The sequence below is a fragment of the Helianthus annuus genome, chromosome 15 (assembly GCF_002127325.2).
Source record: "Helianthus annuus cultivar XRQ/B chromosome 15, HanXRQr2.0-SUNRISE, whole genome shotgun sequence".
In the NCBI taxonomy this organism is placed as follows: Eukaryota; Viridiplantae; Streptophyta; class Magnoliopsida; order Asterales; family Asteraceae; genus Helianthus; species Helianthus annuus.
The window spans coordinates 21,210,063-21,226,908 of NC_035447.2; the positions used below are offsets into that span (position 1 = coordinate 21,210,063).

Here is a 16,846-nt window from a genome sequence, read left to right on the forward strand (position 1 = left end):
TTTTGCCTAAGTAGGATGAGAAAAAATCTTAACAATTCATTTTTCAAATCAATGATTAAGATGAAAGTGTAGGAGAAAGGAGAAGTGCAAATGTATCTTGGGAAAATCCTATTTATAGACTTTCTCTCTCCACATACAAGGCACATGCATATTCCACCCTCATTTTTTAAACGTTCATAACTTTTTTATACGACATTATTTTTTCATAAAAAATTCACCGTAAAATCGAGCGTCTTTTTATCTTTAATTTGAGTACCATATTGCTATATAAAATATGAAGACTAAAAAAAACCAACTAAAATGTGTTGTATTTCTATGTTGCATAACATTTTTTTGTTCTAGATTTTTGTACTATATTTTTGTACTAAATTTTTTTTGCTGAATTTTTTTGTCTTATATTTTTTTTCTCAGTTTTTTTGCTGGATTTTTTTGTACTACATTTTTTTGCTGAATTTTTTCGTGCTATATTTTTTGTACTAGATTTTTTTGTGCTATATTTTTCTGTACAACATTTTTTGTGCTACATTTTTTGTACTACATTTTTTGTGCTATATTTTTTTGTACTAGATTTTTTGTGCTATATTTTTTTACTAGATTTTTTTGTGCTAGATTTTTTTTACTAGATTATTTTTGTTGTATTTTTAAAAAAACAAAAGGGGTGCCACATGTCATTTTCAATCCTATTTATAAGGACCAAAATGCCCTTTATTCCTCCTTATTAGGAGTGCCACATGTCATCATCACAATCCTTCTTAGGCTACTTAGGCAAAATCCACTTTTTAGTGGATCCTTCGCATATATATATATATATATATATATATATATATAGGGTTGGGCTATATAGAAAACCCTATCTATATAAAAAACCTTAGAAAACCCAACCTCCCGACATTTTTTTTTTTGAAAAAAATAACACATGTAATATACATGTTTTTAAGACTTTTGGGCCAAAAAAATCAAAAAAGCGCCGAAGGGATAATTTAAAAAAAAAATTCAGCAATTTCTGTCTTTTTTGCCTAACACATGTTAGGCACTGAAATTTGTTTATTTTTAAAAAAAAAAATCCCTTCGGCACTTTTTTGTTTTTTTTGGCCCAAAACACTCTAAAACATGTATATTACATGTGTAATTTTTTTCAAAAAAAAAATTGTCGGGAGGTTGGGTAAAAATGGGGGGAGATTTGGGTTTTCCAGAGTTTTCTACCTAAATGAGGGTTTTCTGTCTAGCAATAGCATTGTCCTATATATATATATATAGGGTTAGGATTTAGAGAGAATGGTGAAAAGTGTGAGAACGGTGAGAACAATTTTGGTGGTGACATGTGGCATTGATGTTAAATTACACTAAGGGGTAATATTGTCAAAAAAGCCACTCACGTGAACTGGGTGTTCAAATAAAATGCCATAACAAAAGAAAACTATTTTTTTTAGCTATAATTTACAACAGCTCAAAAAAACGCCATAAAAAAAAACTATTTTCTTGAGCTATAATTTACAACAGCTCAAATAACCATTTTTTTGAGCCATATAGCTCCCATTAAAACATTAAAACACCATAACAAAAAAAATAATAATTTACAACAGCTCAAAAAAACCATTTTTTTGAGCCATATATAGCTCAAAAACGTGCCAAAAAAACTATTTTTTTGAGCCATATAGCTCAAAAAACGCGCCAAAAAAACTATTTTTTTGAGCTATAATTTACAACAGCTCAAAAAAACCATTTTTGAGTCATATAGCTCAAAAAACGCCATAAGCTCCCAGCTAAAACGTCACGCCAAAAAAGAGCTATTTTTTTGAGCTATAATTTACAACGCTAAAAAAAACATTTTTTTGAGCCATATAGCTCAAAAAAACATTTTTTTTTTTTGTCTAACCACCTAAATTAATATCTTTAGAGTTTAGAAAAATCATAATTTGTACTGTAAAAACGCCATAAAACACTCAGTTCAGAAAAACGCCATAAAAACACCTAGTAAACGCCATGAAAACACCTAGTAAACGCCATGAAAATACCTAGTCTAAAACGCCATAAAACACACAGTTCAGGAAAACGCCATAAAACCCAGTTAATTTTTTTTCGAAAAGTATATCAATAGTATACTCGTTGGAAAGATAAAAAAACGCTGAGTTTTATGGTGTAATTTTTTTTCGAAAAATAATCACGTATAAAAAAAGTTATTGTCGTTAAATATGATGGGGGAAAATGGCATGTGCACCTTTGTTTGGATCTTCCTGTTTTACCCTTCCTGGAAGTTCCAAGGCCCCTATTATTTACAAAAATGCCACCGCATTAATCTCAGCCACAAACCACTAAGATCTTGTGGCTGAGAATCGTTCTCACCGTGCTCACACTTTGAGGGGTTCTCTCCTGATCCTGTTCCTATATATGTATGTGTGTGTGTGTGATTGTGTGTGTCCGTGGACGCGCACACGTATGCATGCACATGCATTTGTTTATGTATGTATAAAACTTGAACCCTTAATCTCTTGAGGATAACATATTCCCATATAATAATCTGCACCACTAAACTACAAGCCTTTTGGTATGTCATCGGTATTACCATCCACTCTGGCGGATACATTCTTCTTTCATGTGCTTTACTAGAACTCTTACGTAAACAAAACTAGGTTATAACTCCGTATGTTACACGATTTGAATAAATGAATTTTATATACTAAATAATAAAATAGTATACATTTAAAAACCTCATTTATTGCACGGGTTGAATAAATGTAATTTTATATATTTAATAATAAAAAGTTATATCTATAAGTTACAATGGTTAAACATGTTATTTAAGAAACAAATAAGCAGCCATTTGAGTGATAAAATATAAATTATATTTAAAAAACCAATAATAAATCTAATTTTATATATAAATTAATATTGAAAGTTATATACAATTTGTTTAAAAATTATGTAATCAAATCGATATAATAATTTTTTTAATAAGGAAAATACAAAAAATAATATATTAATATAAAGTTTGGTTTTGGTGATAAATAAATTGGTTATTTAAAAATATCTTAAATTAACAATTTAAATTTAAGGATAATATTTTATTAGAAAAATATAAGTATTTTATTCGATATTTAAAGTAGGATAAGATTTAATATTAATTTTTATTTATTTAGTTAATATAAGATAGAAAAAAATATGATTGAATAGTTGGGAGGTTGTATGTTGATACATCGGTTAACTTTATTATAATATCATATGTTTTTAGTTATTTACTTTTTGAATTATTTTTTTTAAAAACTAAAGATTTATTATTGTTAGTAAAATCAATGATTTTATATTTGTAATTTTGTTTGGTATTATTTTATTAAAAAGTGCATATTATACATATAATTATATTGTGTCTTAAGTTATTGATGCCATCCAAAATGTTTTTCGATTTTATATCTAGCATTATATATACTATGATAAAAGTTTAAATTTTTTTAGAGATAATTACATCATCAGAAAGAATAAGAGTAAATTTGTATATTACAAATAAAAAGTAGGTGTCTGTCAAAAAGAAGTAATAATTTTGGGTAAAAAAAACTAAAAATTGTAGGTGTTATATCACACGTTAGGTAATATAAACAATGAAGATCTATACTATATAATATAAAAGAAACCAATAAAAGGATACTTGTCATTATTCTAGATCATCTACTATTACTTAATTGTAGATAATTATTATTTAATTAAAATTATTAAATTTAATATATGTTTCAAACATTTAATAAATTACGGATAAAGTTGCATAATTATCTTATTATTTATTTATATTAATTACTAGGTTATTATTCTAGACCATCTACTCTTACTTAATTGTAGATAATTATTATTTAATTTAAATTATTAAATTTAGTATTTGTTTCAAACATTTAAGAAATTACGGATAAAGTTCCATAAATTATCTTATTATTTATTTATATTAATTACCATGTTAGAAACTATATCTTAATAATTGAAACAAATATAGAGCATTTTCATAACGAGGGTGGAGGGAACGATTTTCTTGCTTAACAAATAATTTATTTATTTAATATATTTAAAATACAAGAACAATAATAACTACATTTATCATACTAACAAATTTATGCAAAAACAACCATCCTTTTAAGATGCAACTCAAGTCCATATATTTAAATTTTAAAGTTATATAACTTAATAATTACCGATAATTATACTTATCTAATTAATTTAAATATTATTTTGTAGCTATAAGTTTATCTAATTAGCTAATTGCTATATGCCTAATCTAAACATTTCAACAATATTTTTAGAACTAATAAATTAAGACCACTGTTATTTAAATAAAACTTGGGTTCACGTCGTGAGAAAGTCGATGATACAGTTTGTCTTCTAATCGATGGTTCAAATGCTTACATATTTATAAATTTGACAAACATCACAAGTTTTTATCATACATAAAACAAAATTTTGTTCGGATATTAGAAAATTGTCTTAAAATATCGTTTTATAATTGTTAAATCTTCGTTATTAACTATTTGATATTTTATTTACTTAACCCATGTAATACACGGGGTTATAACCTAGTAGTATGATATAGAAAATCATATAAATATTATTATAAATAAAAAGTATACATTAAATATAAACTAAATAATAATTATATATAATTAAGTAGAAGAGACTAAACTAAATAATATTTAGTAGGAGAGTTATCTATAATTAATTAGTCCCGTAAATGTTTCTTTTATTAGATAGTATAGACGTTTCTTTCTTTCTTTCTAATAATAATAATAATAATAATAATAATAATAATAATAATAATAATAATACACAAACGATTTTATTTTCATGACAAACATACTAGACTTTAGAAAGAACATTCACCATGTGTTTTGAGAACAAAAGATGTGTAATGAATATCAACTAGTTATTTTTAAGTTGCGCGTTACGGCGAAACCGAGCAAATGATAATATAAAACAAACGTGATTTGAAAATAAAGCATGTTGTTTAGAAAGTAAGACCATTAGAACGGTTTAGTTTATTATCGTACCGTTTTATAATATTAAATAAATACTTTATTTTGAGTACAACTTCGTTTTTAACAAAACTTATAACGGAATGTCAGAGAAAAAATCAAGCACAACTACATACTTGAGTTTTAGAAAAAAAGTTATAAACGTAAATCATTAAAGAAGTATCATATTAATCGATAAGTTAATATATGTTCTAAAAAAGAAAAAAAGAATTATTAAAAAAATAGTAAAGGAAATATATGGTTTTAAAAAAATAAAAAAATAAAAAATATGTTATTAAAAGTAAATATAATAATAAAATATTATAATATATTAAATAAAAAATAATAAAAAACTATTTATTATTATAAAAATAAAATTACTATTTATCGCACGACAAACATACTAGACTTTAGAAAGAACATCCACCATGTGTTTTGAGAACAAAAGATGTGTTATGAATATCAACTAGTTTTTTTAAGTTGCGCGTTGCGACGAAATCGAGCAAATGATAATATAAAACAAACGTGATTTGAAAATAAAGCATTTTGTTTAGAAAGTCAGACCATTAGAACGGTTTAGTTTATTATCGTACCGTTTTATAATATTAAATAAATACTTTATTTTGAGTAAAACTTCGTTTTTAACAAAACTTATAACGGAATGTTAGGGAAAAAATCAAGCACAACTACATAATTGAGTTTTAGAAAAAAAGTTATAAACGTAAATCATTAAAGAAGTATCAAATTAATCGATAAATTAATATATGTCTAAAAAAGAAAAAAAATTATTAAAAAAATGGTAAAGGAAATATATAGTTTTAAAAAAAGGAAAAAATAAAAAATATATTATTAAAAGTAAATATAATAAAAAAATATTATAATATATTAAATAAAAATAATAAAAAACTATATATTATTGTAAAAATAAAGTTATTATTTATCGCACTTCGTTAACTATATATATATATATATATATATATATATATAGGGGGGTAAGGTTATTGTAAAAAAGACCAAAAGTGTGAGAAAGGTAAGAAAAAATCTCAACCATTAGATCTAAATTAATTGAAAAGGGTAAACAAGTACTTTTATCATTAATTCAATTAATTAAAAACTTCCCATAACCGCCACCTTAATTATAGGAAGTATATAACACCATTCAGCAAATATATAACACCATTCAGCATTCAGCAAGTATATAAGACCATTCAGTAAGTATATAACACCATTCAGCAAGTATATAACACCATTCAGCAAGTATATAACACCATTCAGCAAGTATATAACACCATTCAGTAAGTATATAAACCATTCAGCAAGTATATAACACCATTCAGCAAGTATATAACACCATTCATTGACGAAACATCTGATCGAAACATATTTTTTTTCTCTATATAAGTATAGCAATATGGTACTCATATTAAAGTTAAAAAAACGCTCGTTATTATGGTGTAATTTTTTTTTTAAAAAAAAAAGTTTCGTATAAAAAGTTATTGACGTTTAAAAAAGATGGGGGGGAAGTTACATGTGCATTACCTAATTTCTAGTGGGTTTAAAAGACTATATTGCCCCTAGATATTTCAAATCAGTCCAAATTAATGAAAATATTTTACAATTTGGTCCCTATTGATCTCAACCATTAGATCAAAAGATCTAATGGCTGAGATTCTTTCTTACCCTTCTCACATTTTAGGCCTTTTTTACAGGATCCTCTACCTATATAGGGGAAGGTTCAAATGAAAACCACTTTTTATTGTGAAAACTCGAAAACTAATTAAAAAAAGCAAAAAAAACATACAATTTTTTTTTTATTTTTTTTTGCAAACCAAAATTCGCAGGTTTTTTTATATAAAAAAAAAATTTAATTTTTTTTTTTTGTGTAGTGCACATGTGTAATACTACACATGTGTATGTGTACTACACATGTGTATTATTACACATGTGCACTACACAAAATTTTTTTTTTTTGAAAAAAAGTTTTTTTTTATATATAAAAACCAGCGATTTTTATAAAAAAAATTGAAAAAAAAAAATTTTGTGTGTTTTTTAGGCTTTTTTTTAATTAGTTTTCGAGTTTTCACAATAAAAGTGGTTTTCATTTGAATCATCCCCTATATATATATATATAGGGAAAAGATCAAATAGGAAGTTAATTTTCGCTAGGAAGGATATGAAGCCATAGGATTATGACATGTGGCAAATTTTAAAATAAAGAGAAAGGGTATTTTAGTCAATCCAACTCCTTCTTCTTCCTTTTTCAAAACCCAGTAAATTCAAAAACCCACCATTTTCAAAACCCACCATCTTCAACTATTTCTTCACTTTCTATCTCAATAATCACTACATTATAGTGCGATTTTCATCACCAATCAATGATTCAGAACCCGATCAACGTGTTCTTTAGCTTTTTTTGAAGAAAACCCAGTTTAATTTCATAAAAAAATCTCGTTTTTTCCGGTGATTTTGGAGATAATCACTCGATTCGTTCGATTCGAGCGTTGATAAGTGTTTCTATCATTCAAAATTTGTCAATTGATGAAGAAATCGGCTTCGATCCATGTAAGAAATTCTTTAATTTCATTTTCATGATCTGGGTTTTTGATTTAGTCATTGCGTTTTACAATCTTTGCGGGGGTCCGGGGGCGGCAGCCCCCGGTAGCGGGGTCCCAGGGGCGGCAGCCCCTGGCGGGGTCCAAGGGGCAGAGCCCCTGGCTGGGGTTGAGCTGCCAGGTCAGCTCGGAAAATTTTTTTTTTTCGATTAAATTGCTGTACTAAAAACGCATCAGAAAAATTAATTTTCCATAAATTGGCTCATTTCGAAGACAGTAATTCGTAGACAATTCAGACAGTTCACAGTGACACATTTTTTAGGTGTTTTCAGTCCATTGCGTTTTAGAATGAGTCATTTTTAAGTGTTTTCTGGCCATTGCGTTTTACATATAAGACATTTCTTTGTGTTTTTGGTGCATTGCGTTTTAGGTAAAACACATTTTTATGTGTTTTCTGGCCATTGCGTTTTACAAATAAGACATTTCTGTGTGTTTTCTGGCCATTGCGTTTTACAAATAAGTCATTTCTTTGTGTTTTTGGTGCATTGCGTTTTAGGTAGAACACATTTTTATGTGTTTTCTGGCCATTGCGTTTTACAAATAAGACATTTCTGTGTGTTTTCTGGCCATTGCGTTTTACAAATAAGTCATTTCTTTGTGTTTTTGGTGCATTGCGTTTTAGGTAGAACACATTTTTATGTGTTTTCTGGCCATTGCGTTTTACAAATAAGACATTTCTGTGTGTTTTCTGGCCATTGCGTTTTACAAATAAGTCATTTCTTTGTGTTTTTGGTGCATTGCGTTTTAGAAAAATGTCATTTTTTAGGTTTTTTTTTTCATTGCGTTTTACGTAACTGGTGGTTTTTCTATTGCGTTTTACGCAACTGGGTTTTAATTTTTTTTTTTTTAAATATAGCAATAGTATACTCGTTTTAAAGAAAAAAAAACGCTCGTTTTTTTGGTGCAATTTTTATAAAAAAATAATGTCGTATGAAAGAGTTATTAACGTTTAAAAAATGGGGGGGAATTGGAGGAGAGAGAAACTATTGGCTTGGATTGACTAGAATGCCCTTGAACAAACTCACGCGCCTCTTTTATTCTTTTCAATTTCCCTGATTTAATCTTAGCCCTTGATTAACTTAATGAATGGTCAAGATCACTTCCTATCCTTCCTAGCCAAATAAACTTCCTATTGTATCTCCACCCTATATATATATATAATATAATGTTAAAAAAAGACCTTTACCATTGCTTAAATGTAGTTATGTCAAAAATTAACAGTTTGATCTTCTGTTTGGTTAAAACATAAAAATACTTTTTCATGAACTTTCCTTTGAAATTTATGATGATTTCTTAAAATATATAGACATCTTTTGTTAATATAAAATTGTGGAACATAATCTCATAAGACCATAAGAAAACGATATATTTGAAAAGTTCAATTTTTTAAAAGATAAACAAATTATGTTATCCACGTTTCTTTATTGTAGTTGTTGTACCTTGTATTTGACATTCACTTGTTCGTTATCTATATCATTTTCTTTTTATTATATCTTTTACCACATTTTGTTCTTTGTAGCAGGTAAGGAATTTCTTAAAGGTGCCAATCAATCTCTAAGTATAACTTTGATTCATGTTAATTAATAATCTCTAAGAAAATGTAAGAAGAAAAACCCCTAAAACTTAGCTTAAATCACAAGAAATTTTACACATAACCCTACATGTTTTTAAAAAGGGAAGACTGATATTGTGATTGAGTACCTAAAAGTCACAAAATTCCACTTCTAAATATTTGACCAAAATATAACATCTTGCATGAAACTCAAACCATACATACATACTCACCCTTTTAACATTCTTTCATCTTCTCTTCTCTCTCCATATCCAATTTCTTCCACTTCCCATTAAAAACAAGACACACTTGCATTTGCATACCATTTATAGATCTCATGAATCTTTGTTATGTCTAGTTGTTATGGATGCTTTGTTTAGGCTTGTCAGCCACCAAAAGCAACACCACTCTCATTCTTTCAACTCCACCACTACTAGAACATCTAATTCTAGTAGTTCTAAATCATCCCACTTTATTTACAACCAAGATCAAGATCAAGATCAAGAAGAATGCTTTAACTTTTTTATGGACGAAGAAGATTTCTCTTCTTCTTCCTCGCGCCACCACCACCACCACAACCAATACTACTCTTCTCCCCAACCACCATTTCACCACCAATCGTCGTCTAACACGCCCACTCCCACCACTAGCACCACTACCACCCCTCCGCCTATATCCCACTATGGTTTCTCTTCTTCCGACCTCCAACACTCTGATCCCAATATCAACTACTCTTACTCTCCATCTCGGGATGTCACCATGGAGTACTCCAACTCATTCTCCAACAACACGTGGGCGTCCGACTTATTGTTGGACGCCGCACGCGCTGTAGCCGATAAAAACAGCAATCGGCTACAGCAGCTCATGTGGATGCTCAACGAGCTCAGCTCTCCATACGGAGACACCGACCAAAAACTCTCATCCTACTTCCTCCAAGCACTTTTCAGCCGCATGACAGAGTCTGGTACCAGAAGCTACCAGACTCTCTCATCAGCGTCTGAAAAAATGTGCTCATTCGATTCAACTCGAAAACTCGCTCTCAAGTTCCAAGAAGTCAGCCCGTGGACAACATTCGGCCACGTGGCGTCCAACGGCGCGATCATGGACGCCTTCGACGGCGAATCCAAACTCCACATCATTGACGTGAGCAACACGTTTTGCACGCAATGGCCGACCTTACTCGAAGCCATCGCCACCCGCGCCGATGAAACACCACACGTCGCTCTCACCACCGTCATCGCCACTCGCACGGACGCCGTCTCCGCCGTACAAAAAGTCATGCGAGAAATCGGTAACCGCATGGAGAAATTCGCTAGGTTAATGGGCGTACCATTCAAATTCAACGTAATTCACCACACCGGTGATCTATCCGATCTAAACTTCAATCAATTAACAATCGAAAACGACGAAGCAGTCGCCGTTAACTTCAACGGCACGTTACGCACCGTAAACAACCGCCGTAGAGATTACTTGTTCAACACGTTACGCAATTTTCGTCCAAAAATCATCACAATCGTTGAAGAAGAAGCGGATCTAAGCATCGGAACCGACGGATTTGAATTCGTGAACGGATTTCAAGAATGTTTACGGTGGTTTAGGGTTTACTTCGAGGCGTTAGACGAGAACTTTCCGAAAACGAGTAACGAACGGCTGATGTTGGAGAGGGCGGCAGGACGAGCGGTGATGGATCTGGTGGCGTGTTCGCCGGAGGAGTCAGTGGAACGGCGGGAGACGGCGGCGAAGTGGTCGAGTAGGTTGAGCGGTTGTGGATTTAGAGCGGTGGCGTATAGTGATGAGGTGTGTGATGATGTGCGGGCGTTGCTGCGGCGGTATAGGGAGGGGTGGGGGATGAGTACGGCGGAGACGGTGGCCGGAATATTCTTGTTGTGGAAAGAAACGCCGGTGGTGTGGGCGAGTGCATGGAAGCCGGTGTGATTGTGACTTGCACTAAAAAAAAAAGAAAAAACAAAATCTTAAAAAAAAAGAAAAAAATTGAAAAAAAAAAGATGAAAATAGAAAAGAGGAAAAGGAAAAGCTGATGGAGGCATGCGTATGGGGTGGAGTGAGTGGGTTTTTTTGTATGACATTTTTTTTTGACCTTTTTTCTTATATTTGAAGGGAAAGAGAATTGGGATTTTTGTTATTATTTTTTTAGGGTTGAAGAATTGGGTTTGACTTTGATTGATTGAATAGCAAGTGAAGGTAACATATTATTCTCCTTGATATTTGTTTTATCCTTGTTGTTGTTGCTTTTTTTAATTTTAGTTAAATGGTTGTGGATTTTGTTTAACCTAATATATAACATTGTAAAAGAAAAGTTTAACAAATGGGTTAAATTATTTACTTTTGTTCATTTTAGTTTAAATATAATCTTGTATTCTTGTTCATGATAATCTGATATGTGCAAAACTCTCCTCTCTCTCTCTCTTACATATAGAGAGATGTTTGAATAAAATGGTGCAATGTGTGAGAAACTAAGAATGGTAAGTTTAAAACTATTATAATGATGGGCCTAAACTAATTATATTGTGTAACTATTTAGTTGGCTTATGTATGAAAGATCTATGCAATTACAATATAGTGAGTTAAAAATAACTTGTAACTAAATATGAACAATTACCCTCACGATGAACCTTACCAATAGTAAAAATGTCCCGTCCAAATTATTTTATGATTTGTCACATTTTACACTAACCACCTCAATTTAAAATAAACGAGTAAGAATCATTATAGATCACTAAATCTTTTTATCTAATAAATGGAAATTAAGGCTCATATCATATAACCAAATTCCTCCAATCTAAGACAGGAATTTCAAAATCATGATGTCAGTTTTTCAATTGATGATGGCATCCCTTTTTTTATTTTTAAACAATAAAGTAAACAATTAACAATTAAGTTAAATTAATAATTAAACAATTAAAACAATTAACACTTAAACAATAAAGGAGGTAATTAAATACTTTGCAACCTATTAATTAGGCCAAAACAAACTCACCAATAAATTAATAAAACAAGCGCCTTCTTCTTAAGCACGCTTCTTTCTCCATTGGAAATTGAACTTCTCCTTCACGCCATTTAGCCTTTCAAATCATAGAAAACTTTAAACCCTAGAGTTTTGAAATTCAAATCACGCTTCTTTCTCTACTGTTCAATTGCAAAATTACGAAAACATTTCCTTTCAATCATTTTCTTTCAAATCACAAAATCCTAAATCGTAACTTGATCATACGAAACCTGGTATGTTAACTCTTATTATATCAAGATTTGGTCCTTTTGATTCCATTGTTCAAGTATGTTACTCAAAACCCTATTCCAAAAATTCCGCCGCTCTTTGCAGTCGAGCTTCGAACAAATTCAGTCAATTACTTCAGTGTTTTGGTCTCAGATCCATGGCTACAAAATCAGTTTACACAAGTCGACCTTCGAAGCTTGCAATCACGTGTAAGTAGCTACGATTCCTTGATTTTTTATGTTAATCGGTGGTGGAGAGTAGTGGCTATCAATACTGTTCTTGCTTTCATTGCCAGAATTGACAGCGGTATTGTTGTCCTCACATTCTACCAGGTTCTGTTCGTAATCAAACAATAGATGTTTTAGAGTTTTTATATTTAGTTTATTTTGTGAACTATAAAACAGGCAGTGAAGAAGAAAGTTTAAAAGAGAGTTTGAGTTCATCTGATGATGATGATGAAGAGCCCTAGAAGAAAAAGAAAAAGGTTTGTTATGTTTGGCCTTTCTTCCAAACTTATTTTCTTTGGTGTTTATTAACAATGTGTGCATCTTCTTTTTATGAAGTATGTGATAGTGTTATTGGAATATTTAAGCTGCGCAAGGGATCTGGTTCCTTACTTGAAGAAGGGCCTGATTTGGGTATGGTAATCTTAACCGTGCCTTTTTTGTTTTTAGTTAAGCTTATTAGTTATTTAATTATTTATGATTAAAAGTCATATTCTCAAATTATAACAAAACCAATAATACTCGGATCAAGCAACAAAAATACTGTAGGTATGTCTCTAATTTGCTAAATTGACCGCTTTATAAATTATGTAGTTAATTAAAAGAAATTTTGAATTTCATCATAAAGACTTCTATAACCACCATCAACGGAAACTAGAATTTGAACTTCTGCACACCAGGTGTTCGATTTAATGCTCGCTTTAAATCGCTTTTAAATTTGACCTCAGATTGAGTTTGTTTTTGTGATATACATCTACATTTACATCATCTTCACTTTCGTATATGTTCTGAATCCACTAATTGTTTATGTTTCTACTTTGATTATATAAATAAACGTTGAGTTTATATGCTGATATGTACATTGACGTGTGTGAATTATATATATATTTTTAAATGAATTTTCCTTCACACAAATTTAGTTTTAAATGGTTTTCACCCAAGAACTAAACTACGCACACACAATGGGGCACGTGTACCCATCGGATGGTAATATAGTTTATCAGTAAGAACCGGATACCAATCCGTGGATGCGGTGTCTCAATACTAAACTTTTATTACTTTAAAGTCTTTTCAATTAGCGGGCTTGGTTTTTCTAATATATCATGCAAATAATAAACTACTAAATATTCTAGAAATAACAATGTCTAATAAAGGTTGCCTAAACTAAGTATCCACTAATAAACATATGACAACTAAAAGGAAGAATTAGTGATGATAAAAACTCTAATTTAACTAAGTCCCAATCAAGGTCTCCTAGTTTTATAAATTTTAGGAATATTAAAATGAAATAACACTCTAATCACCTAAGAATTATTCTTTTTAAGTTCATTTGTTAAGTTAATGTTAATATTTCATCATGAGTTACTTGTTAGTCAAAACTCCTAACTCTACAAATTAGGGAAAACCACTATGAACAACATATTGATCACCCTAATTTACTTTTAAGTAAATAATATCTTCATCATGTTCTTGATATGACCACAAGCATGGTCATACTAGATAATAATCTTGGTCTAGATCATCATGCTAACACAATCACATACCATAGAATTCATCCAACTCTAAATGCAAGAATTCATACAAACGTTCAAATCATCATCCAATTCATGTTGGCAATTACTATTCCTAGTTTCATGCTATGAATCAAACTAACAAGTTAACAAGATTCAATAACCATAATTTACACATTGGCTTTCCAACACATCATGCATATACTTATGATTAAACATTCATGAACAACAACTTCAACATGCACATGAACTCCAAGAACAAGACTAAATATCATTATGAAGATTAACAAGAACAATCATCACATCTCCTTCCATAATATCATATATTCATAAGCTTCAACCAAGTTTAAGAAACACAAATGTTTAGCCCATAAAGCTCACGACAACACAAACAATTCTTGCAAATACTTCAAAGTTCAACATGGAATTATGAAATACCACCAAAAAGCAAGGATTATAGGTTGAATGATTGAATCTTGAGTGGTGTTAAACTCCTCTTTGGCTCATCCAAGCTCCCCAAATGTAGAATTTTGAGAGAGAAAATCACCTCCAAGACCAACACACCTAAAAAATGAGTTGAAACTCAAATTTATAATGCTGGTCGATCGGCACGACCATGCCAATCTTTGGCATGGTCGTGCTTGGTCTGTATCAGTTACACTTTTCGTCTGTCATTCTTGTTTGCTACCATTTTTGGCAAAATACCGCTCAAAAGTTTTCGAGGCGAGCATGGTCGTGCCAGGTTTTGGCATGACCATGCCAGGTCAGTTTTCACCGGTAATCTTCGATGGAAATCTCATGAACTAGTTGTACCTGGGTTGATTTGGCCGAGCACGACCATGCCAATCAGAAATCTTGTCCATTTTTGTTAGTGCTAGCGTTTGGCATGATGATGCTGGTGCTTGGATGACTGGGCACAACCGTGCCAGGGGATGGCATGGCCGTGCCAATCTTGTTCATTTTGGATGGTGCTGGCGTTTGGTATGATGGTGCTGGTACTCGGATGATTGGGCACGACCGTACTAGGGGATGGCATGACCGTGCCATATCTGGCAGTTTGCTGGAATCATTCGTTTTTGCTCCATTTTGCTCCAAAAGCCTTCGTTTTACCACATGGCCGAAGCCCAGACCTGTATTTTCACAAACAACTCAAATATGTACCAAAATCAATGAAAATACAAAGAGTTTTCACATAAACGGGGATAAATTTGACGTTAAAAGATGTATGCATTCTTATACATCATATATAGATGCTCATCCAAAACCCTAAACCTCTAATTTGATTTATGTATTTCTATCTCTGTGTTGCTCTCATATATTGATTTCAATTTTTTGATAATTAATTTTATTTCAATGATAATCGATTGTGGCTTTGACTTTGTAGTATAGTAGTTTTTGCAGGTTATCTCTGTCGTGATGGTTGTTCATTCCAACGAACTTTGTCTCGTGTCACATTAGAAAATGCACTTTGGGTACTTTTATTAATACGTATATTGCAATCATACTACAGATCATGTATATTTCTTTGATGTAGATATGCGAATGGAAAGTCTATTAAAACTTATTTTTATTATTGTTGTTGTTCCTAGCAGTTCCAGGTTGCTAAAGGACTTTCTGCATCATCATCACCTAGAGAACAGGCTGGCACAAAGAATACAACCCCTTCAACGTTGAACCATAGGTAAAGTCTTCTGGACAACAATCTATTAAATCTCCAACTAAGGCTTGCTTTGGGCTTGAGCAACACTATTGATGAGGAAGAACAAGTATTTTAATATGGGTTTTGTTTTATTATTACTGTTATTATTAACTATAACTTATTAGAATCAAATTTTCGTTTGGTACCAGGTGTTGAGAGGTGTTGAAAACTGTTGATGTTGCGATATTAAACAATATAACTCCTCACACGACTGGAATAATGGACGGACTATGTATTGCATTTGAGGTAAATTTATTTAGATTTTTATTGCATTGATGGTAAAATCTACTATTCGTTTACTTTTTAGTCAAGCTTGCTTATTTTGTTGTTAATATGTTGATGTGCAATTATCCCCATATTAGATCATTACAAAGAGGATTCTAAATGAAGTGCTTTGACCTTTACAATGCTTTGACCTTTATAAATTATCCCCATATTAGATGATTACAAGAGGATTCTAAACAAAGTTTTTATCTAAATATTGACTATTTAATTACTAAGAAGTGTTTTGACCTTTAAAATGTATTGTTTTCTTGCATGTTTAATTGATGGTCACCTTTCCATCTTCAGTAAAATCTTGACTCTAATCTTTAAAAAATACTCGATAAACAGTCAACGTGCTCTACAAATGGTATGTTTTCATTTTTGTAATTGTCAATAACTTTTTATTTTTTTCAATATAATTATTGTCAATCTATATGAAACATCATATTTCTAAGAAATCCAGCATTTAACACACAAAGTTCTTTTGTTGCAACTGGTCTATGTCGATCTGGTGATCCTAACGAACCTGGTTCCAGTCGGCTTGGAACATCTCTAACAGATGTTACAAACGGTTAGTATAATGAGTCAAGATTTACTATTAATATTTATTAACAATTTTTTTATTGTTGTTTTCAATACTTTTTTGCATCAAGCTCTCATCATTTATGTTTGTTATGTTTCTTGTGTAGTATATATTTTTTTAGCTTCTTGTGGAAATTCAAGATGCTGCATTTTAGAGGATTATGCTGTAACGCCCTGCTTCT

At 30.9% G+C, this 16,846-nt stretch overlaps 1 protein-coding gene and 1 long non-coding RNA gene across 2 annotated transcripts; both read left to right on the forward strand.

Annotated features, from left to right (window-relative positions):
* Window positions 1-9,251: 9,251 nt before the first annotated feature.
* Window positions 9,252-11,439, forward strand: LOC110911021 (protein SHORT-ROOT). Its single transcript, XM_022155585.2, has one exon. It carries the CDS (start codon window positions 9,513-9,515, stop codon window positions 11,082-11,084), a length of 1,572 nt encoding a protein of 523 aa, XP_022011277.1. The 5' UTR covers window positions 9,252-9,512; the 3' UTR covers window positions 11,085-11,439.
* Window positions 11,440-14,288: 2,849 nt separating this feature from the next.
* Window positions 14,289-16,646, forward strand: LOC110909480. Its single transcript, XR_002575395.2, has 3 exons — window positions 14,289-15,591; window positions 15,712-15,800; window positions 15,968-16,646. It is a non-coding gene; the product is annotated as an uncharacterized LOC110909480 (long non-coding RNA).
* The last annotated feature ends 200 nt before the right edge of the window (window positions 16,647-16,846 follow it).